We start from the raw sequence: 24,273 nt of genomic DNA on the forward strand, positions 1-24,273 counted from the left end.
TTGCAGAGTGTGTAAACTTGCTGAGAGTGATTGACATGTGACATATTGAGTTCCTTTTCATTTGCTTTCTCAGGCAGGGGAAATTTGAATAACTGTGCTTTTGGATTCTTGGTGTGGGGGTTGGCACTGACTTTTTAATGCCCCAGAGAATAATAATGCGCAAAACTTTCCAATGTCCAGATTAGTAAATGAGTTCCATTTCAGGCTGTTAAATCACCTGACTTTGGGATCCTCCTTGCTTTTAACAGGTGTGAGTATACCAGATTTCATCTTGGACTTTAATTGTAAGAAAATGAATTGTAGATGTTACACAGCATAAATGTTTACAGTGGGTCAACTTGGCTAGCTCCTTGCTTGGTCATAAATAAGCTTTTACTTCACCCCTATGATAAACAAGAACTACAGTAATTTATAATATAGTGGATCAATTTATTTTTACTCATCACTTATGTAGCTAAATGTTTTAAACTCATAATCTTTAGAGATTTCAGGCAGTTTGGAAAGGTCCCCAATGGACAGCAGACAGGATAAAAAAGGAAGGACTTGCATTTTTACAGTTCTGTTTTATTACCTCAGGACATCTCAAAGAGCTTTATAGCCAATATAGTAATGAAGTGTAGTCATTGTTGCAATGTTGGAAATATCACAGCAAATTGCATATAGCAAAACTGCACAAACAGCAGTTTGATAACTGACAGGGTGATGTGTTTTAGGTGGTGGTTGAAGAATAAATGCTGAGCAAGATACAGAGGGAAACGCCCTTACTCTTCCTCCATTCCCAAGAGACTGGGAATATATTTACAAGTGTTTGGAAGAATTAGAGGTGATATCATTGAAACACACAAAATTCATAAGAAGCTAGACAGGCAGAAGCAGAATGAATGCTTCTTCTGGCTAGGCGACCTGGCCCCAGGAAACACGATCTCAGACTAAGCGGCAAGTCATTCAGGCTGAAGATGAATGTTTTTCACTCAGTAGTTAGTGAATCTTTGGAATTCTCTACCTTAGAGGGCTGTAGATGCCCAGTCATTAATTATGTTTGAACAAGAGATTATTAGATTTCTGGACACTAATAACATCAAGAGATATAGGGCTAATTTTCTGAGGTTGACGATCAGCATGAGTGATGGAAAAGGCCTACGTTTTCTTTCATGTTTCTAAATAGTGCAGGGCAATCTTTTATGTGCAGCAAACAGGACAGAGATGGCTTCAGTTTAACATCTCATCCAGCTTTGTTTCACCACCTTAACACCATCACAGTTTCTTACTAGCCCCATGCTTCATTGACACCCATTACTGGATGAGCATCTATTTCCTCCAGATAAATATTAGGAAAACCAGAGATATAGTGTTCAACCAGCCAGAAGCTCCATTCTTTAGGTATCAACTACATCCCTGTCCCCAACAATAGTATAAGGCTGAACCAAGCTGTTTGCTGACCTGTCATCCTATTTAACCCATGATGAGCTGCCAATCATATATCTATTCAATGAACAAACTCACTGACATCCATCTCAATAACATCTTCAGACCCTACTCCTAATATCAGCTTATGTGCTTCATGAAGCTATCATTCAAGCCTTTGTTCCATTTAAATTTGTCTCCTTCAATTCTCTTCCACCTTCCACCCTATGCAAATGTGAGCAAATCCAAATCTCTGCTGCCTGATTCCTAAATCGCATCAAGTTGTTGTCAACCATCACATTCGTATGCACTGCTATATATTGGCTCTAAATCCAGAATGTCTTCATTTTAAATTTATCATTCTTGTTTTAAATCCTTCAATAGCTCATCTCCTTTTATCTCTGTAACTTCTTCCAGCCCCAAATCTTTTCTGACTGTGTTTCTCAATCCAACCTTAACTGTCTCACTGTTGGATGCTGGGTCTTGAAGCCTATCAACCTCACTTTCCTCCTTTAGGATGCTTCTGAAAATCCACCTTAGTCCTAGTATTCCCTAATGTGGCTTTGTATCAATTTTTTTTGGCAATGTTTCCATGAAACACTTTGGGTGTTTTTACAACTGGTGTGATATAAATACAAGCTTATGTTGAATAAAATAGCTTTTTAACACCTATCTACCATGAACTAATTGAAGAAGACATTTTCAAAATAGATCATAGTCAAATATAAAACATTTCAGGGTATTTAGTTGCATAAGATTGCCATAACATGAACTTAAAGAATGTGATTGCTGATCTATGTGAACTTGCTGAGGCTCATCTTATCTGTGCATGAATTTGCCTATTTTGATCTTTAAAATCGCTGTCTCTTCCGTAAATCTGTTCAGCAGTGGCATTTGACTGCCTGCATATGTGTGAACATCCTGAACCTGAGTATTTCAGTGTGTAAATTTCCTGGGTATGTCTTGCCATGTATATTTGATGAGTAAGATAGTCACTGGATGAAGACTATGACTGTCTTTGAACTTGCCAATTTTGGTTATCATTAAAGCCACTCTTGTATAAATCCAGTGAGCTACTGAGTATGATTGCCTCTGTGTGGGATGTTGCCAAGAGTAATAGCTTCTTTGAGTATGAACTTGATGAGTCTGATTACTCTTCCATCTGAAATTCCTGTGATTGCTTCTTGGTGACACTATTGAATGCCATTACTTCTCCAGCTGACCCTGCTGAGTGTGATTGTCTCTCCATCTCAAATTGATGGGTGTGTTTGAACTTGCTGGGAATCACTACATTTTTGTGTATGCGAACTTGCTGAGTGTATTTGTGTGTAATCTCGCAGAGTGCGATGTCCTCTGTGAACTTGCTGTATCTGATTGCCTCTCCATGTGAACTTGTTTTCTATGATTGTCTATCTGTGCGTGAATCTGCTGAGTGTGATTTTGTCTTTTTTTTGCGAATTTGCTGAGTATCACTGCCTCTGCCTGTGAACCTGCTGGCAGTGACTGTGGACAAAAAGCAAAGTATGCAGATGACACAAATCTGAAGCACAAATGGAAAATGCTAGAAAAATATGGGTCAGAGAGAGCAAGAGTTTAAAAGTTCATTTTGTCCTGGCATATCCAACAGGCAATCACTGAGATCTGAACTGTCACTTTTTATTCACCTCTTGGCCTAACTTCACTTTCCTAGTGAATGTTAATTCCTCTGTTAACACCACCACAAAACAGATCATCTGGTTCTTTCATAATACATTTGATGGAAGCCTTCAGTATTCAATTTAGCTTCCACATTTTTGATCTACTAGGGTAGTCACAACACTACAAGGTACACAAGTACATGTCAATGTCCTGATGAGGAGCAGGACTAGCTGGTTTGCTTTTGCAGAGAGCACTGACATGATGGACCAAATGGCTCCCTTCTCTGCTGTGACCAGTCTGAGATTCTGGATCAAATAGGGTGCAGTAGAAATGCCAATATTTTGGTATTTTTTGACATAATGACAACATAAAATCAGATAAATTGGTCAGCTGATACTAGTTTCTCCCCAGGCAGGGTTAGATTAAAATAGTCTTTAACATTTCAGGCATGAGCTCTTGATTAGAACACAGTTTTGGAAAAAGGTCCTCACTTGAAGGGTTAACTCACTTGTTGTCTCTGCAGCTGCTGTGAGTTTTCAGCTTTTCGCAGATTTGATTGTGTCTGTGTCTGAACAGCTTGAGTGCTGTTACCTCTGTTTCTGAATTTTCTTTAGTAAATTGCCTCTGCAAATTTGCCAAGTATGGTTGTCTCTTCAGGTAAATTTGCTGAGTAGGTTTGTCTCTGTTTTTGAAAATTGCTGATGGTAACTGCCTCTTGATATATGCTTGGAGAGTGAGATGATGTGTGAATTTGCTGAGCATCTGTGCCTCTATTCCTGAGCCTGCTTTAGGTGTTAGACAGCCTTTGTGGAATTGTTGAGAGTGACTGTGAATTTAGTAAGGTTGTTTGTGTGATTTTGCTGAGTCATTTACTTGGTTAGGAACCTACATCACATGATTAAAAACTCAATACAATTGCTTCTACATCAAAATTAATGAGTGGAATTGTGGCTCCATATGAATTTACTGTGTAATTGCCTCTACTCGTGAAATTAATGAATGATATCACCTCTCCACATGAACTTGGTGAGTGACATTGATTCTTCATGCAATCACTTTGGTAAATAAAATTTCTCGCTGCTCCCAGCCCAGGTAATATTTTTAAAAGCAAATGGATTCTGCAAAATTGATCTCAAACATCCAAACATGGAGCAGACAACTCAGTCTCTTGAGCTTGCTTCACCATTCAATAAGATGAGGAGTTCATAGAATGCTTTGGAGAGTTTCTTCGAGTAATATGTTTTGGAGCCAACCGGACAGAGGTTATATTAGCCTTGGAGTTGTGCAATGTGATGAGGCTAATTCGAGACCCCAGACTTAAGGAACCTCTAGGTAGCAGCAGTAACAATATGATTGAATATTTACAACCAGCTCACAAAAAGGCCAAAATTGGGTCTAAGACCTGTCTTTTAAACCTAAGTAAGGACAACCTTCATGTGGGCATGAAAGCTGAATTAACTGAAGTGAACTGGCACTCTAGGCAAGGAGATAGATAAATAGAGACACAGTGGCAGGCTTTTCAGGGGATATTTCAGGATACTCCGAATTAGTATACTCCAAACCATAAAGAAAAATTCAAAAGGGAGGACCTACCATCCCTGGTTAACTAAGGAAGTTAGGGAAAGCATCAGATGTAAGGAAAAAGCATATAACTGTGCAAAAGATAAGTGGTAGATCAGATGGTTAGTCAGGATATAAAGACTGACTAAAAGGTTAATCCAGAGGAAGCAATTAGAGTCTGAGAGGAAGCTTAGTTGGGAATGTAAAAATGGACTGCAAGAGTTTCTACAGGTCAAAAAAAGAGGCGTAATTAAAATGAATAGTGGCCCTCTTGAGAGGGAGAAAGAGGAGTTAATAGTAGACAATAAGGAAATGATGGATAACAAATATTTGGCTTCTGTCTTCACTGTAGAGGAGACATAAAGCCTTCCAGTTACAGGTGTGAATAAGAAAGTGAAAAGGAGAGAAGAACTTAATGAAATTGCAATCATATAGGAAGTGGCACCAGGTAAACTGATGAGGTTGTGGACTCACAAGTCTCTGGATTCAGATGTTCTTAGAAGTTGTTGATACTATGTCACAGACAGATTTATCTTTCCGAAATTCCCTCACTGCAGGAAATGTTCGATCAGATTGGAAAGTAGCACATGTAACCTGAATAAAAAACTGCAGATGTTGAAAATCTGAAACAAAAACAGAAATAGCTGGAAGAACTCAACCAGCCTGGCAGCATCTGTGGAGAGAATGCGAAGTCAATGTTCCTCGTCCAGTGACCCTTCTTCATAATGGTTCTTCAATAGCAATTGTAACCTCTCTATTCAAGAAGAAATGGAGGCAGGTAACAGAAAACCATAGGTCGGTTACCTTGACATCTGTCATGTGGAAGGTATTAGAACTTAACCATTAAGATTTTTAAAGCTGCGCACTTTGAAAAACTCAAGTAATCGGAAAGAATCATAATGGTCTTGTCCAAGGTAAATCATATTTAATCAATGTGTTGGAAATCTTTATCGGACTAACATAAATTATGAATAAAGAGCAGTCTGCAGGTGTTCAGTTGTCGAGAAGGGTCATACTAGGCTGAAACATTAACTTTATTTCTCTCCACAGATGCTGCTGGAACTGCTGTGTTTCTCCAGCATACTGTGTGTTTGTTTCAGTCTGCACTGTTCTTCAATTTCCAGAAGGAATTTGATAAGGTTCCACATCCACGGTTTTATTTGGGAAGTAAGCCATGGTATATGGGATACTGTATAAGCATAGATAGAGTCCTCTCAGACTCTAATTGCTTCCTCTGGATTAACCTTTTAGTCAGTCTTTATATCCTGACTAATCATCTGATCTACCACTTATCTTTTGCACAGTTATATGCTTTTTCCTTAAATCTGATGCTTTTCCTAACTTCCTTAGTTAACCAGGGATGGTAGGTCCTCCCTTTTGAATTTTTCTTTATGGTTGGGAGTATACTAATTCTGAGTATCCTGAAATATCCTCTGAAAAGCCGGCCACTGTGTCTCTTTAAGCATAGATAGAGGATTGACTGGCTGGCTGGCTGGCTGAAACAGAGCATGAGTAAATGGATCTTTGTCTGATTAGAAGGATGTGAATCGTGGAAGAGTCTGTGTCAGGGCCTCAACTTTCCACAATTTATATCAATGATAGATGAAATGAGAATAGGCATGGTAGCTAAACTGGTTGCAATGTTTGTTGTGAAGAAAGCGTAAGGAGGTTGCAGAAGGATTATAGATAGGTTGAGCGAGTGGGTAAAAATCTGGCAGATCAAGTATAATGTGGGGAAAATGTGTATTTTCTGTTTTGGCAGGAAGAATGAAAATGCAGAATATTTAATGGAAAACAACTCCAAAATTCTGAAATGCAGAGGAATTTAAATGTTCTGGTACATGAGTCACAAAAAGAGCTGAACATAAAGGTCAGAATGTTATGTTTCATTTATACAGGATATTGATGAGACAACATCTCGAACACTCTGTGTAGTTTTGGCCTCCTTATTTAAGACAGGATGTTTAAGACAGCATCATTAATGGTTCAGAGGAGGTTCACTAGATTGATACCTGGAATGAGCAGGTAGTTTTATGAGGATGGGTTGCACAGGCTGGGCTTGTTTCCCACTGATAGCATGAGGGGTGACTTGATTCAAATGTACATAATCCTTAATGGTTTTGACAAGGTGGATGTAAAATAGATGTTTCCTCTTATGCGTCAGTCCAAAGCCGGGAGGCACTGTTTTAAAATTAGGGATCACATTTTTGAGAACAGAAATGAGAAGTGTTTTCTCTCTGAATTCAGAACTCTGCCTCAGAAGGCGGAGTGATTGAATCTTTTTTAGACAAAGATAGATAGATTCTTAATAGGCAGGGGAATCCATGGTTACTGGGGATAGATGGAAATGTGGATTTTGAAACATAAATGTATCACCCATGCTTTTATTGAATGACAGAGCGGGCTTGAGGGGTCAAGTGGATTACTTCTGCTCCTGTTTCATAAGTACAGATGATCATGGCTGATCTGATTATTCCTCATTCCTACTTACCCACAACTTGTCACTTGCTTATCAAGAATCTATGTACCTGTATCTTAAACATAATTAGACTCTGCTTCCATGCATTATGAGGAAATGAGTTCCATAGATATGTTTTCAATTCCAATTAGTCATCAACATTCAGATCTGAGAATAAATACAAAAGTATAATGTGAAATGAAGTGACATTGGGTCTAATAATATTATTTAATAACATGTTGATTTTTAAAAAAATTACCTTCAGAGTAGTACAATATTTTAAAACACTTCATGGGATCATTTTCACTGAAAAAGACTTTGCTCATTTGTGGAAATAGAAGGACAGTTAACTGCAACTGTTAGGAGAGAAGAGTGCAAACTCAGATGCTTAGCAAGAGAATTTCAGGGTTTTGTGTATAGACAGGTAAAAATATTGCTGCTAATTGGGAATACTCATGAGTCCTGAAGTGATCAGAAGCACAGGGATTGCAGAGAGGTTTGGGCCAGACAAGGTTACACAGATCATGAGAGAAAAGAATATGGAAGGATTTTAAAACAAGAATCATAAATTTCAAAATTGACACATTGTTAAACAGCTCAGTAAGCACAAGGAATGATAAGTTAACAAGACTAGGTGTGAGTTGATGATAAAATACAGAATACTATAGCCATTTCAGTTCCTCATTTCAATGGGGAAATCATTGCTTTATCAATGATTTCTTGGGCTGTCTTTTTTTAAGAACAAAAATGTCACAAGAATAAACACCATTATTTCGCTTTTCTAGGTGCTCGTATGCGCAATTGTGTTTCGCAGCTTTTACGGTAGACTATTAACAATTCAAGTAATTTTTAGTTGCTTAATTTGAAAATAGTTGGCAGGTTTCTGCACAAAATTTCACTCAGTACATTTTGATAAAGCATTAATCATAATGAAATAACCTCTTTGAGATTTTATCCAGATCCAATATTCATTTGTTACAGGGTGTTTTGCACTGTGGCTCATGGTGTATGATGTAACTGATGGTTTGCTGTTGGGCCAACAATTACAGCTTTTTAAAAAGCTGTATCATTTGATGGGGAGTTCTTTCAACTTGAACATATTGGACTTTCAACTTGGGACATGTATTCCCATCCAGTTAAGACAGATCAGGTCAAAATCTCCTTGAACTTATGTTGATATAAAGGATCGCACTAGAGATGAGACTGGGTAGTCCCATCCAATTCGCTAATGAGTATTTGCTCCATTGCACTCAACAGTTGAATAATATCATTCAAGAGGATTGAGTGATTCATGTGGGAAAGACAAAAAACTGTCTCTAATGTGGTGTCTCTAATATTGGGCTCAGTTGATCAGTATTTTGCCTCTGAGTCAGAGGGTTGTGGGTTCAAGTCTTAACCCTTAGTCTTGGCACTTCATTGCTGTATTGTGAAAGGGCTACATAGTTGGAGGTGCTGTCTTTTGACTAAGCCAAGTTCCAGTTGTCCTTTTTAGGTGAATGCAGAAGATCCCATGATGCGATCCAAAGTAATTCAGGAGAATTCTATCAAATTTCAAAGCCAGTGTTTATACTTCAACTTACATTGTTTTTCTTTCTTTTCATTGAAATGAATCTATCATGAATTAAGTGTTCTTTATGGGATAGAATTATAGAGTCATAGAGGTGTATAGCATGGAAACAGACCTTTCGGTCCAACCCGTCCATGCCGACCAGATATCCCAACCCAATCTAGTCCCACCTGCCAGCACCCGGCCCATATCCCTCCAAATCCTTTCTATTCATATACCCATCCAAATGCCTCTTAAATGTTGCAATTGTACCAGCCTCCACCACTTCCTCTGGCAGCTCATTCCATACGCGTACCACCCACTGTGTGAAAAAGTTACCCGTAGGTCTCTTTTATATCTTTCCCCGCTCACCCTAAACCTATGCCCTCTAGTTCTGGACTCCTCCACTCCAGGGAAAAGACTTTGCCTATTTACCCGATCCATGCCTCTCATAATTTTGTAAATCTCTATAAGGTCACCCCTCAGCCTCCAACGCTCCAGGGAAAACAGCCCCAGCCTGTTCAGCCTCTCCCTAGCTCAAATCCTTCATCCCTGGCAACATCCTTGTAAATCTTTTCTTTACACATCCTGGCTGTCACATTTTATAAGACCAGAAGATATAAGAGCAGAAATAGGCCATTCAGGTCATCAAGTGTGCACTGATATTCACTGATATCATGGCTGATCTAATATCCAAAACTCCACTTCACTGTTTTAGTCCCATAATCCTTGATTCCCTTACTGATTAAAAATCTGTCCATCTCAGTCTTGAATATGTGTAACAAGCCTGTCTCTGCAGCCTTCTCTGTAGTAAAGAATTCCATAGGTTCACCATCCTCTGAAAGAAGGAACTCTTCCTCATCTCTATTTTAAATGGGTGAGCCCTGAATTGGCCTCTGGTTTTAGACTCTCCAACAAGGGGAAAAGCATTCTCAGTACCTACCTGGTAAAGCCCTCTAAGAATTTTATACGTTTCAATAACATCTTCTCATTCTTTATACTCCAATGAATACAAGTCCAATATATATTTACAAGAAAATCTCTCCATGTCCAGGATCAACTCTGGGCTGCCTGCAATGCCAATACATCTTTCCTTAAATAAGAGGACTAATACTGTTCACAATATTATAGGTGTGATCTAAAATTCATGCTTTGCATAGCTTTAACAAGACTGCTGTATTTGTATACTTTGTTCCCTTTGAAATAAAGGCCAACATTCCATTTGCCTTCTGAACTTGGATGCTAGCTTTTGGTGATTTATTCACAAAATCTCCTAAATCCTTATGTGCTGCTGCTTTCTGCTGTCTTTCTCTATTTAAATAATAACTACCTTCTCCATTCTAAATGCCAAAGTGCATAACCTCACATTTTCCCAAATTATATTCGTTCTGCCAAGCCTTTGCCCACTCACTTAACCAGTCTGTAATTCCTCTGTAATCTCTGTATGATTGTCATCACTTGCCTTCTCCTATTTCTGTGGCATCCACAAATTTGGCGATCGTACATTCCTAGCTCTCATCCAAATCATTAACCTATCATGTAAGTAATTGTGACCCCAGTACTGATCTTTTTGGCACTCCATTAGTTCCATCCTGAAATGCCCCACGTATCCCATGCTTCTGTCTTCTATTTGTTAGCCAGCCCTCTATCCATTCCCATATAATACCCCAACACCATAGGCTCTTATTTTCTGCATAACTCAATTTCACAAGCAGTTATTCGGCTGTAAAGTGCTTTAAGATACTGTGAAAGCACCATACAAATGCAAATTATTTCTTTAGTCATGACCTTTTGAGTCTGAGAAACATTGTGGAAGAGCAAGTGGGAATATAACGCAGGAGCCACCCATATGAGAGTGTGATTGTGTCATATCGAATGCCCAAATTGGAAATAAGTTCCACATCTCAGTGATAACACCCTCAAGTTGACTTTTTTTGTCCAAGCTGTGATAAGTGTAAAAATTGTATCGTTGGCATTTCAGCAGATATATTAAATTCAACCCAGCTTTCAACATGTAGACTTTTTGCCAGAGTCAAAGATATAACCTGTGTTCTTGGCTATTTCTGGAAGCAAATCTGTTCGAGACTCCCACAGAAGTGCTGTTCCTTTAAACTATCCATCTTTCTTCCGAAATTACAAATAAACAAGCATTCTGGAAATCTGATCAAGCTGTTGGATTTAACAATAACTTTCACAGCTAGTATCTAAAAGAGGAAGTGGGCCCAACTTGGGATATTGGATGATGAGATCTTTGCAAAGGTCAGTTGCATTTGTTAACTAGTCCTAACTAACCTGATGTATGTTTTCTGTGTGGATTTTGAAACAGTTAAATCACATAGGACCATTTCCACCCAAAACGTTTTTGAAGTAAAAGCAAGCTTGAAACATTCTCAATTGCTTTTGCACCTTTCAATTTTCCACTTTTTAATTTAACAAGAGACTCATTTTAAGTGCTGTGCTGAAGTCTAAAAAGGAAGAATTTAAGTTCAACATGGTTCAATGAAATTTGTTGCTCAATGTGAGGTGTAGCTAATGCTAGAACTTGCAGTTCTGCCCATGGAGGACAGTAGGTGCTGACAGATCATGTATTGGTCATGTAGCATTGGGTGTCTTTTTACACTTTGAGTGCTGGTCTCTATCTTTCTAATTATTTCCATCAAACGTTTCTCATCATCAAATAGCAAGACACTTGGTGCAGTCACAGCTTGAATGTTTATACATGGGGTGACATCTGGTATGGCAGTAAGTTTAAAGGATTGGGGTGTGTGTGTGGGGAAGATGGCAAATAGTTACTGCTGTTTTGTTTAAATTCGATCACTATTACACGAGAAATCATTAGCTTGGATAAATATGCATTTTATTGCGGAAATTGTCCATTCTGTCAGAAGAAACTCCGCAACAAAGTTAGTCAATGTCATAACTAAAACCGAATCGGGCAAGTTGAAGCCTTCAACCATAACTTTTTTTTAATGGGGAACAAATGTGAGGAGTTTGATCAAAATGTAGTCGGTGTCTGCGGATATCTGAGGGCAGTAATTAACTTTAGTTAATTTCAAATGAAGGGAAATGCAGTCTACCCTATTTTGTTAAACATGTCCTTTCTGCCGTGCGTTTATTTGTGATTTATACCGTTTTCTGCTCTCAAAGTTGAACACAGAAAGTCAGGCGCTTGCTAAGTTGGGGGTTTGTCCATGTGATTGTTTTTTGAGGGGGTTTTGGTGGTGGGAGGGGTGTTCGGTGGGTAAGGTTGGGATTGGCGCTGTTTGACCGTCTTGGGACCCCCTTCCAATGGGGCACCCTTGGTCACCGATTATCGATCGCTTCGGAAACTTCGGCTCGGGAGCCAGTGTGAGGTGGACCGGGATCCATGCTGCAGGAGATCTAGGAATCCGGGCCAAGGCAGTAAACCCTGGCCATTCTTCCCCAGCCCAAACTCCGGGAGGGGCTCGATCCCTGGGAGACCCAGCGGCTGGTGGATCATCTCCCAGGAGACTGACAGCCAACAAGGCTCCAACTTAGCCTTGTCTATTTTTTCCATAATAAGTCTGGACTGGGATAAAGCAGCGGTAATTAGCCACGCACGGCTTGGAGAAAGGGGTTCACTGACCCTTCAGGAGGGGGCAGATTGCCAGGGTGAGTGATTTATTCCACCCCTCCTCCCCGAACGCGTTTGTTGTGTCACTTTCAGCAGAACTTGAGAAACACGAGCGCACAGATGCAGAGTGCAAACATAATGAAGAATGGTGTGTCATTAAAGAGGCCGGGCTGTTGGTAAACACTGCGGCTGGTCCCCACCTCGGACTCGGGGCTGCAGAGAGAGCGCGGTCCGCCCCACACAGCCAGCGGACCCAAGGCCAGCGCATCCCCGTCAAAGTCCGGGGTTAAACCCGAGCAAATCTGCTTGGACTATTTCCTGGTGAGGAGGTAGACATGAGCGGAACTGGCGTAAGTTGTTATCCCTCCGCTGAAGGGGCTGTGGATCTGGTGTACTACAGTCTAGGGAAAGCTCCATTCCTTCCAAAGGATTCTTTTTTTCTCTCTTTCTCTTCCTCCCCCCTTTCTCTCCATTCTTCTCCACCTCTTCCTCCCTCCTCTCTCCCCCACCTCCTCCTCGATTAGGATTTCCCTCACCCTTCCTTCCCTCCCCCCCCTTTTCTTTTCCTCTTTGCATTTGGTCGGTAATCTGAAGGAGAACAAAAAAAAACCCCGTCAGGTCCGAAAGTCTTCAGTCTGATGGCTAGAGCTGGAATCTACTGTGGTGGGATGTGCGGTGCGTGAATTTTATCTCAGACAAAGAAGTCAGAGAGAGAGAGAGAGGGGGGAGGAGGAGAAAGGCAGAGGGAGGGTGGGAGGGAGGGGTGGTGGTGTGGAGAGAGGAGGGGGGCACAGACAGACAGATAGACAGACACAGAAAGAAAGCGAGAGAGAGAGAGGGAAAGAGACAGGGTGGTGCGTGTGTGCGGGAGAGAGAGAGAGATTGAGAGAGGATGAGAGATAGTGAGTGTAGAGAGGAAAGGTGTGGATCAAACATCGTTTTGTCGCTGAGCACCTTTTCAGTAACTGGTTCAAATGCGGAGATAATGGAAGGGACGTTAAAATCAGCCAGAATTTCGAGTTATTATCCGCTCGCTACAAGTGGAAGGAAAGAGCATTTTGCAAGTGTGTGATTTTATTTTTAATTTTTAGGAAGGACCAAATTGTGGTCGTGGTTATTGTGGATTCCGGGAGATTACTGCTGCTGAAAGTATTGGGGGAATTTAAAAAAAAACACTCGTATCTCTTCTGGGGGAAAAAAAATTCTAAAAGTGTGTTATTGTAGAATCAACGTCAGTCTGCACTGTGGAGACCTGGTCCATTTCACTTGAGAATTTGGTCAATTTCACCTGGGGATTTTCTTGTCAATTTCACTTGGAATTTAGTCAATTTCCGTCTGGATCGTCGGCTCGCTTGGAATTATTATGGGAATACTGGGATAATTTCTCCATCTAAGTTATAAACGGATTCACCTCTTGCGGATTTTTTTTTTGACTCGGTGATTAATATACAGACGACGTGTATCCAGCCATCGCCTCCTGCAAAGTGCTTTGCCTGGGCTTTGTGGAATTGCTATTGTTAATTTTGTTGAGTTCAAACAAATACGTATATATATATATATATATATATACACACACACACACAACCAGTCACATTTTTTTGTGTGTGTGGGGAATTCTTGTGTGTGCAATGGATGGCCCTCGGTGCAGTGGGCTTCGCCGGAGTAGGCGATCTAGAGCTCAGAGAAACCGAGACAGAAAAGCAAAGGGAGGAGGAGGAGGAGGCACTTCGAGGGCGATCAGCACTCTATCCTCATCAGGGTCTGAGCGAGAGGGCAGTCACAAAAATCCCGCCTCATCCCGTCCCAGACCCCCGCGACGTCGGAGGAAAGACTCCACTTCAGGAGAGGAAGATCTCATTGATGGATTTGGAATAGCCAGTTTTGTCACCTTGGAAGCTCTCGAGGTAAGAGATCGGTTGGATAATGCAAACTATTGCCTTCTTCTGACTTGAAGCTTTCAAATGTGATTCAGCTTTAAGGTTGCATTACAATATCCCAGCATAGAGTAACTGATTAAACTGCACTTCATGTTGTTTGATTAAACTATTGTTATCATAGCTTAGAGTTGAACTCATTTACGCAGGTCGGAGCTCGACTTTTATTATTGACTGTGTAGTTCGTTGATATTTTTCTTTCACCCTTCACCTCGGCCATTAAAAGTTGAAAGCAACCGAGAAATTTTTTGGAAGTCTGAAAGCTGTCAATATTTTATAAAGGGTGAGAGGAGGACATTGATTTGAGCCTGGTTGAGATTTGTACACCTTGTGTAACTCATGCATTGCTGAAACATTAGGCCCAAGTGTTGTGATTTTTTTTGTGAATTTGATTATATTTGGCACTTCCCTGTGGAGAACTGAGAATTCTGTAAATGTGGAGACTGAACTTGGCCAAAATGAGTGGTGACTGGGAAGGTTTAAAAGCCACTAGCTACTGTATTTGAATGATTTAGAAGTTGATTTAACTCATATGTTGGACAATATACAAAGACACAGGGAGAGTCCAAGGATTGGATTGGAGCAGCAAAAATTGCATTGAATGATAATTACTTGAAATGGCGTAACTATTTATTGAGAAGTGTTCTGGAAATGCCACATAAAGTTCAGCACACTTTGAAAAATTACAGTGTAAATGTGATCCTAATTTTGCATGTATGGAAAAAGTCAGGAGTGTTGGCAGAATTCCTGAATGTGTTCATAAATGTTCTCCCTAATCAAGTTAGGTTTTGGTGTTTATGTGGAGTGCCTCCTCTCTTGACAATGAAATATTGTTTGATTCCACAAAACCATTTCTAGCTCTTAATATCAACAAAGTAATTATAAGCTTTGCACAGAGATTATCCCATTCTCAGTGTTAAATAAGGGGCATCTTTTAACAATAGTTGGAATTGGATAGTAGACCATTGAACCACTGGTTGGGATGAGCCCTGTTTCAAAGGACCAACTCTACTGAGATAACAGCAATTGGCTTCCCCTCCACCACCTATTGAGAAACATTTGTAAATAGCCTCAGTCCATGTTTGTTTATTTTAAACAGCAGTAGTGGATGAATTATGCCTTTAAATTATTTCATAACTTCGTGTCCAAGAGTACCAGTATTGGTTTTGTTTATTTTTACATTATTTATTCAGAAGTTCTTTCAAAAGTCAGTTTCTAAAATCAAATTATTTCTAATTTTTCTGGTATTAAGGAGGAATATTGTTTTAATTTTTTGTTTCACTGGGATATAAATGCTGTTGTGCTGGAGATGAGATTTATCTATGGAGATTTTCTACCAGTTTTTATTAATAAGCTTATTATAAATTGAATGCATATACTTTGACTCTGGTACTGTAATATCACATTCCTGCGATGTGATAACATAGGAATGTTATCGTAAGCAGTGGGTTTGTATGTCTGTTACCTGTTTCTCACGTGTTGTTTTTACACTGTCTTAAATGAGTGTTTCAACTGTTATCTTTGTAACCGTCAGATCTTCTCAGTGACATCTATAGGAAGAAATGGTTACTTGCTTGGAATAACATCTTCAGAGTTAGATTTTATTTTAAATGTCAGATTAATGATGAAATGAATTGGATTAGGAAGATGTCCTGAACTTGTAAATTTGGGCTATTGATCATATTCTTGTTTGTTCTTTTGAAGTGCAAAACACATCTTCTATTTAGCTGATGTAAATGGTAAACTGATGCAGTCTTGTAAAATTACTTTGTAACAAATTGCTTCAAGCCCTGTGGTGTTGATTGTTTTTAGAGTTTTCTTAAAGAGAGAGAAGTTCAGTAAAATAATGTGGTTCTATTTGATACATGGAATTGCCTAGAAAGTTACTTCAACAGCACTGGATGTACTAGTCGAGATGTGCCTTTTCTTTTTAGATTGATAGTGAATCCTAGTCACATGTTCAATGTTGAGATCCTTTAGACAATGTCTAGCCATCAATACTTAAAATATTTCATAGATTTTGATATTACCCCCTCTTAAGCAAATTCTGTGTTTCCCCTTCCCATTGTTGTAAACCTGAGGTTATAGTGAATCTTTAAATATCGCAGCCACTATTGGGTTGGACTGATTTTGCTGTTGTAATTTCCTGATAGTCATTGGCAGAATTGTTGTTGACATGTCACATCTACAATGAAATCTTGCTAAATCCTTCAGACCCATAAATTAAGTTTAAAAATCAACATGATTTATGATTTGGAGGTGCTGGTGTTGGACTGGGTGTACAAAGTTAAAAGTCACACAACGCCAGGTTATAGTCCAACAGGTTTATTTGGAAGCATTAGCTTTCGGAGCGCTGCTCCTCCATTAGGTGGCTGTCATCTCCGAAAGCTAGTGCTTCCAAATAAACCTGTTGGACTATAACCTGGCATTGTGTGATTTTTAACTTTGTACACCCCAGTCCAACACCAGCACCTCCAAATCCTAAATTAAGTTGATCAGCATTGATCTGTATTAGAAAATAAAAGGTGGAAATATAATTACTTAAATCAGTTGACAATGAGATCTGTTGGTTTCCAAAGCACAGTTATGGATATGTAGCTCATGGAGTCCAACTGCCCAGAAGCTGAGTAACAATTATTGAAATTGCAGAATCCATTGTGCTTTTATGGGAGTGGATGGAAATCGATCTTTTGTAAAAGTAGGTGACTTTTTAATCCATGTTTGATGTGGGTAGGCCCCATACCATTGAATTAAAACTGAGGAATGGTAACTCACTTTATTAACGTGTTCCTTAAATGGTTAAAATAAATGTTTTGTTTTAACTTTATTGAGATCTAGCAATGTAAAGGTGTAATGTACTTCACTTATGAAGGGAAGTAATCAGTAAAATAAATTGCACAATTCAGCAGAGATGCTCCTTATGAACTGGTTGAAAACTGTACTCTAAATGTGCAGGTACATCTTGATAACAGCTTCTTCATTAATGCATGGTGGTGTAGTATTAGTAAGGTGCACAATTATAGTTTCATGTACTGTATCAGAATATTTAATTTTATGAACTTAAGTGGTTAGAAACTTAAACATTTTTTAATTGTGTGAAAGTATTTAAATATTGTCCTCTTAAAGTGGTAATAAAATTGAATGCACTTAGTGCATCCATTCTGGTTATTATGTTTGCACAATGTTCATTCTTTCAGAGTTTTGCCAGTTAGACACCTACAGACCTGTAAATGTGGCTGTGATTTAATTCCCCTGTTTTCCTTGTCCAAATCTAGCATTGCATCCTGTTTCCTTTCTAAGCGTTCCACACTGTTGTGAAAATATTGCCAGTTGCACCAGTTTTGAAGTTGTTAGCACTCATCTATTTTTATTAATAAAATATTGTTTCATTTATATTTTGCTTTTAAGCAACAGGGAAGGGCCCACCAAGAAAATTCACCTTCCAATACATGGTGCTAAACCCTTGATCCAAATCAGTAATGTTGATTTTTTTGTTGTTGTTGGGAACCATGTACAGATAATTATAAATTGACGTATTGCTTATCAGAGAACTTTTGTATTGGTCAGCAAATTGAAAGTTTCCTTGTTGGGAATTCATTTTGGCCCAGATATAGGGGAAGAGTGATTTTCTTTTTACTTGAATGGATCATTTTGTAGTTTTGAATAGATGTAGAGATGTAAACAGAACTACTGCATGCTGTCACGTCAAAAAATTACCTTGCTGAAAGATTATCAGAAATGGTCATATGCATGATAAAAGGACCTTGATTGAATGAGGTAAAACAAAGTGAATTAATTTCTATCTTTCAAGAATACTGTTATTTTTGGTAATAATTAATTGCTTCATTTTCGCATGATTTATAGAGAGTAGTCACACAATAATCTGGTAATCATAGTACACTGCAGACGTCTTTCTTGGGATGTCTTTCTTATTACTTTGGAATTTACCAAAATGGGATGGCACAATAATTGTTAAATTCAGCCTAGTCCTGACTCACTTCACCAATGCATAAGAAATTGAGAATTTATTTATAGAGCTGAAAATGCAACAAAAAGTAGAAGGCTTCATAATTGAGGCATTGATCAACTGCTGAGAATAGATCCAGTAATGTTGTGTAGCACGTTGTTATGAGCAGTTTTGCTGGCCAGTCAATAATGTACTGAACATAGTCAAGATGTTGATATAAATTCAATTATTTGTGTTGTACTTTATTTGTCTCTGCAAAATGAAGGTGATTTTTTTATCTGCTGAACACTGTGACTGGTGATGGATTTGGAGGAGAGATTGTGAATTCTTGTGATGCTTGCAGTGTACATAAATCTCTGTGAAGAAAATGTTAACAACCCTATTAACAATTGTTAATAGGGAATGTGAAGAAACATTGACACCAGGATACATTCAATGTCTGCAAATACCCATATCAAACTATTCGGAGTCGTTCGGTTTAGGATATGTTATTTTCCTTTCTGACTGTTTCGTTACCAGCTCTGGAATCCATTAAGAAACACCTTACTGTACTGTGTAACAGTACAGAAATCAATGTGAGATAAATACTTGTCCAAATAACTTTTCATAATGTTTCAGTTTCACAGTTACATTTTGCAGTATCTTTTAAGCCCTTGATGATTTACAGTGTTATAGTCTAACCCAGGTATATTCATCAGGATCTGTTATTTGGATACAGGAAATGAGTTGAACAATTTTTTACTGTCACATGTGGTGTCTCATAATGGTTTCCTCATGTCATTGCAATTGAGAAGTTAATGTGGTCTTGTGCGTTTTATCAGAGTCTTTTTAAACACATTTTATTCTTGTTCATGGGTCCATATTTTGTTATCTGTGTTATGAAGAAAAGACATAATTGGGCCAGAAGACATTGAATATATTTCACTTATAGGACCTCCATAACTCACTAATTCCTGCGCTTGGATGATGAGATCTGTATTCATTGAGTAAATAGTTTCAGCCTTGAAATGTCATATTCCCACAGACACAATGGAGTTGATTGCTCAAAGGTTTGGCTGAAGTATTTGAGAAAAGACTGTGTTTGAAAATGACTTACTTCAATGCTGGTCCACATTTCAATAGAACATAATCGGCTGAAACTTTAGCTCCACATTCTTATTCCACTTTTAAACTCTTCTTGTCACAAAATGATTGTGTTTATTTTGATAGTGGTTATAAATAGACAGGTTAATGAATGGCTTAGCCTAATTTGCCTAGTTGGCAGAGCTCTGCACAAATTTGAATCAATTTAAAAAGATGGAAAAATGCTTTGAGTGCTGATTTTCTTTTGGCATCAAGAAAGCTAACTGCAGTATATTGATGTATGACATGTTGTAGACTTGTCAGATATAAATTAGCTTTGTTACTGTACACAGAAGTAAATTTAATTAATTGTTTGCTCATCTTTGTGTTGGTCAGTTTTCTGCAAGATTGATTAATTCCTCAAAGGAGTATGTTTCAAAAAGCAGACTTTGTCCATGCTGTAACAAAGAATTTTTCAAAAATGTGAAATAGCATATTTACTCGTATATATGTCGAAGTTTTAAAGATTCGATTTAGAGCGTCGACTAATAAATGGGCACAAGTTTTGAGGGGCTGTAATTTATGCTGCAGTTTGAAATACCATATTATTAGCAAAAGTCGATTTGATTGCACAACTAATCCTGGGTAAAGAAGAAAAACACAATGAATTCTGGTAAAGGTAATTGCCGGACAAAAGCAAGAGATCAGTACGAGAACCTAACAAGTTAAAGATATGTTGAAATTCTCCAAAATTACACTGTTCAACATCATCATGGCCTGGTATAATGCCACACTTTAAAAGGAAACATTTATTAAATTCTGAATGTGTAAGCATCTTGAACTTTCTGTCAAATACTTCTGCTTCTCTCCAATTTACTCTCGTATGTTATGCACCTCAGCAACATTAACAAATTCATCAAAGAATTAAAGATATACCGATATGTAGTTACTATATGTCACTTTTATTCAGGCATAATGGCACAATTAAAATGATTAACTTGTTAACAATATTAACTTTTGGATATATAGTGAACAAAGTGCAGTGAGTACTGATAGACTTCATACCGGTCTGAATGAATCAAAATGTGCTGTAGAAAACCAAGTGGCCTACGTAGAGGAATGAATGAATAGATATGCAATATAGTAAACAAAGAGCAATGAGTAGAGTTACTGGTACGAATGAATGAATGCAATTTCATTTTAAGTGGGCTCGTGGGTACATGCAGTTTCCTTTTGTAAGAGGTTTATAATGCGATATAGTAATGTTGACCAATACACAAGATATATGAAAAATTCAAGATTCTTTGGCCAAAGTAAGGGATTGACTTATACACGAGATTGACCTATACACGAGTATATATGGCAATTATTCATTGGGATTTCAGTCAAATATAATGATGGAAATCTAATCCGTGTGATAAACATGAACCATAAAATGTCAGAAGACACACTTATAAATTTGAGCTGTTTCTGTTGAGCATTTTGTGTTGTAAAATATGTGAGTGAAGCAAGTGTCAGTTTGGTTTGTACAGTCATTTCTTGAGTCCAGAGAAAGCAAATTCAAGCCTCCCGAACTTGAATATATTATATATAACCGTGCTGGGTAGCACAGAGGCTCAGTGGTTAGCACTGCTGCCTCACAGCACCAGGAGCCCAGGTTTGATTCCAGCCTCAGGCGATTGACTGTGTGGAGTTTGCACATTCTCCCTGTGTCTGCGTGGGTTTCCTCCCACAATCCAAGGATGCGCAGGTTAGGTGAATTGGCCGTGCTAAATTTCCCACAGTGTTCAGGGATGTGTCGGTTAGGTGCGTTAGTCAGGGGTATATGTAGAGTCTGGGTGGGTTACTCTTTGGAGAGTTGGTGTGGACTTTTTGGGCCTGCTGGCCTATTTCCACACTGTAGGGGTTCTATGAACATTCCAGTGTTACATTATCAGCAGTCCTGCCCTTCAGATTGGATGTCAAATGGAGTTCTGAGCTGTCTGTTTCTGTGGCTCAAGAACTGTGAACTTGGAACTTTCAAAGAACTGCTCTGATGGAAGAATGTTTGTTTGGTTATGATGAGGACTAGGCTGAGGGGAGCCTGTCAAAAGATCCACTGTGTTGAGAGCTATGCTGTGTAAGGATCCAATTCGGGGACGGAAACAAAGATGCATGCAAGTGGGACACAAAGTCATAATTTCAACTGCTGAGAATATCTGAACATGAGAGAAGCACATGGCACTGAAGATGCCACAATGGAGCTTGGAAGTTGGAAGAATTATGTCTTCAAATTGCAACAGAAAAGTGCTGTTACTGGAAAAAGCACACTACAATAGTCCAATATTCCAATTGCATGGTACAGTGAATTGTTTGGACTGCACTCAATCTTGAAGACTCAACAGATGAGCAGGAGATGTGAATCATCAGTGGTGATGCAAAGTAAAAAATAAAGACTCAAAGCAAAGCAGAGAGTTCTCTAGGTGTTCTCACTAACATCCCAATCATGGCCAACACCAAACAATTGTTTCTGAGTTGATACGAATTGACTGCTGCATTTACCGATTTAACAATGATAAAATGTTTTACCATTGCACTTCATGTACTTCAGAAGCATAGTTCGTCAAATGTGAAGTTTTCTAGGACATCTTGATGGACACAGTATGACACCACACAAATGGGATTTCTTTTGCACTATTGAGCATGTGTCTGTGGTTGCTGATGATGGTGATAACAATGAGATCAGCATCACCAAAAAAAACCATTTTGTTACAAGCGTACAACATGTTGGATTGCATGTAATGTTTTGCTTTTGGCACTGGGTAGCTTTACAATACTGAAACTTGGTGCCACTGCATGATTATGTCCTTAAGTGCGATGCTGAGGACTTCCTCCACTATTCAATACAGAGCATGAAGAGCCAAGAGCATTTTAGACCAAGACAAACATTTTTCATCTGTCTCCTATCCAAAGTTGCAGATATTTTTAATAAGTCTTAAAATTCTGAAAATCACAGCCAGTTACCTTTTCAAAGAATTGTTGCATAACACATTGTTACGGGAATCGCCCTGGACCCTGAGTTACCTTAGATATAATTCACCTATTGATACCAATAGATTATAGGAAAAGCCATATTAAAATGTTATTTTTCCTGCAGTATAAGTAACAGTAGTGGTGCTTTAGAGACCTAATAACTTCATGTGCAAAATTTATAATTTCTGAACTCCAAATATTCCTGACACTATAATTGCCAATGATGGACATTAAGCTGTATACTGCATTCTCCAGGCACCAACTCAAGGTTTTATTGCTGCAAGGAGTTTAGAAGGATTGGGGGTGGGGGGGAATCTAATTGAAAAATACAAAATACTGAATGGCCTGGACAGAGTGGATATTGGGAAGATGCCTCATTGGTAGGAGAGATGAGGGCACAGCCTTAGACAAAAGGGAAGACCTTTTTTCGAATGGAGGTGAGGAGAAATTTCTTCAGCCAGAGAGTGGTGAATCTGTGGAATTCACTGCTACAGTAGGCTGTAGAGGTCAGGGTCATTGCATATATTTAAGATGGAGATGGATAAATAGGTTCTTGATTGTCAAGGGTTACGGGGAGAAAGTGGGAGAGTCGAGAAACTTATCAGCCATGATTGAATGGCAGAGCAAACTCAATGGGCTGAATGGCCTAATTTCTGTGTCTTTGTCTTATGCAAGTTTCTAATTGTTAAAATATGAAACTTTTGCAGCCAAGTGTTGCAGAATCCCTTCTGACTGTATTGTTTGCGGTTTATAGTTTTCAATGCAAAAACACCCTTGAAAATGTGCACTTATTTTAAAAAGACTACATTTTCTATTTCTATCAGTGTAATAGATTGCAGACATGAAATTGGTTACATTCAATGCAGCAGGAAGGTCAGATGACTTGAACTGAGATCTTAATGAAAGGATTCCATGGTTTATTTCAGTCTTTCTTGCTGCAGAGTAGTGTTGCACAAAGAAAATGTCTTTGCATCCGGCCTAATTTCCCCTAAACAGCAATCCTAGCCAGCCAGTAAAGAAATACTCCAATTTTTGTTAGTACTGTGATGTTCGATGGATCGAGGAAAGGTGACACCTGAAGTGTCTTTGATTAATAGCTCAGAAAAATTGAAATAATGACAGACTTCAGGTCGACATTATCTTAATCCGCACAAGGTGATCTTTAATCTTTAATTTGAACTGTATGCATCCACATAACTATCTTTTTCAGCAGAGATGGAGCTTTAGGGCCATTGCTCTCAATTCAAGCTCAAGTTTTTTGACTTAAAATTAAATTTTTCCCAGAGGAGTTACTAAGTTCTGAATGTTTTACATGCCTCAAATATATGACCATCTCATTGTTTACAAATCCTTAAACAATAGATGAACAGCTCAGGTTCATGTGTTGATCAGGGATCAGTCACAGTCTCTGGTAACAACAGATGTTGGTTTGTATTACAGCTCGAGTGAGGAGTCAAAAATTGCTGGATTAGCACAGTGGGTCACTATCTGAAAGAGAAGCAAGTTAATATTTCATCAGAACTTGTGGTAATGAAGTATTATATGTTGTGATGGTGCTAGATTTATTTCTACGTGTAAGATGTTTATATAAAGTTAGATTCAATTTGAGATAAATCCCAATGGTGACTGCACTACAAAAGTGCATCAGTAGGATGTGGAGAACTGGCCTTTTCTTCCAGAATGAGCTAATTAATTTGCAAAGGTGTGTGCTGACTTGTTATATTGTTCTGTCCCATTCTGAATACATCACAGGGTGAATATCACTGATCTTTTTATTTTACACATTATTTCAAAGAAAAAGAATTTTGACTTGTGCTTAACACATTGCTTCTGTGAATTGAAATGCTTTTTAAAATTAAATATGGGACCTTACCCTGTTTGCTACTTTGTATGTCTTTGCTGAATCCTTTCCTACTCCTACATGTGCATTCTCTTGTTAAACTGACTGGTTAGTGGTCATGATTCTGAGTCTTGGCTAATTTAATTTGTTTTACTCTTCCCAATCCAAGAGAATCAGCATCAATTGTAGCCTTTAATCAAAGTCTAGCCTATTGCTTGTTGTCCAGTGGAGAGGGAGAATAATTTTATTTTGCGGTT

At 38.6% G+C, this 24,273-nt stretch overlaps 1 protein-coding gene across 9 annotated transcripts in view; it reads left to right on the plus strand.

Moving 5' to 3' along the window:
- The first annotated feature begins 12,521 nt into the window (after positions 1-12,521).
- The window catches only part of auts2a (activator of transcription and developmental regulator AUTS2 a), a 1,206,729-nt gene continuing 1,194,977 nt past the window's right edge, over positions 12,522-24,273 (plus strand). For 7 of the 9 annotated variants that reach the window (XM_043718594.1, XM_043718601.1, XM_043718599.1 and 4 more), the window contains exons 1-2: positions 12,578-12,876; positions 13,293-14,105. In XM_043718594.1, coding sequence (XP_043574529.1) covers positions 13,830-14,105 — 276 coding nt within the window. In that variant the 5' untranslated portion in view covers positions 12,578-12,876; positions 13,293-13,829. Of the gene's footprint in view, positions 12,552-12,577; positions 12,877-13,292; positions 14,106-24,273 lie in introns of those variants that run through there. The other 2 variants (XM_043718595.1, XM_043718603.1) reach the window with 2 other exon arrangements.

Source organism: Chiloscyllium plagiosum, chromosome 28 (assembly GCF_004010195.1).
Source record: "Chiloscyllium plagiosum isolate BGI_BamShark_2017 chromosome 28, ASM401019v2, whole genome shotgun sequence".
NCBI classification, from domain to species: domain Eukaryota; kingdom Metazoa; phylum Chordata; class Chondrichthyes; order Orectolobiformes; family Hemiscylliidae; genus Chiloscyllium; species Chiloscyllium plagiosum.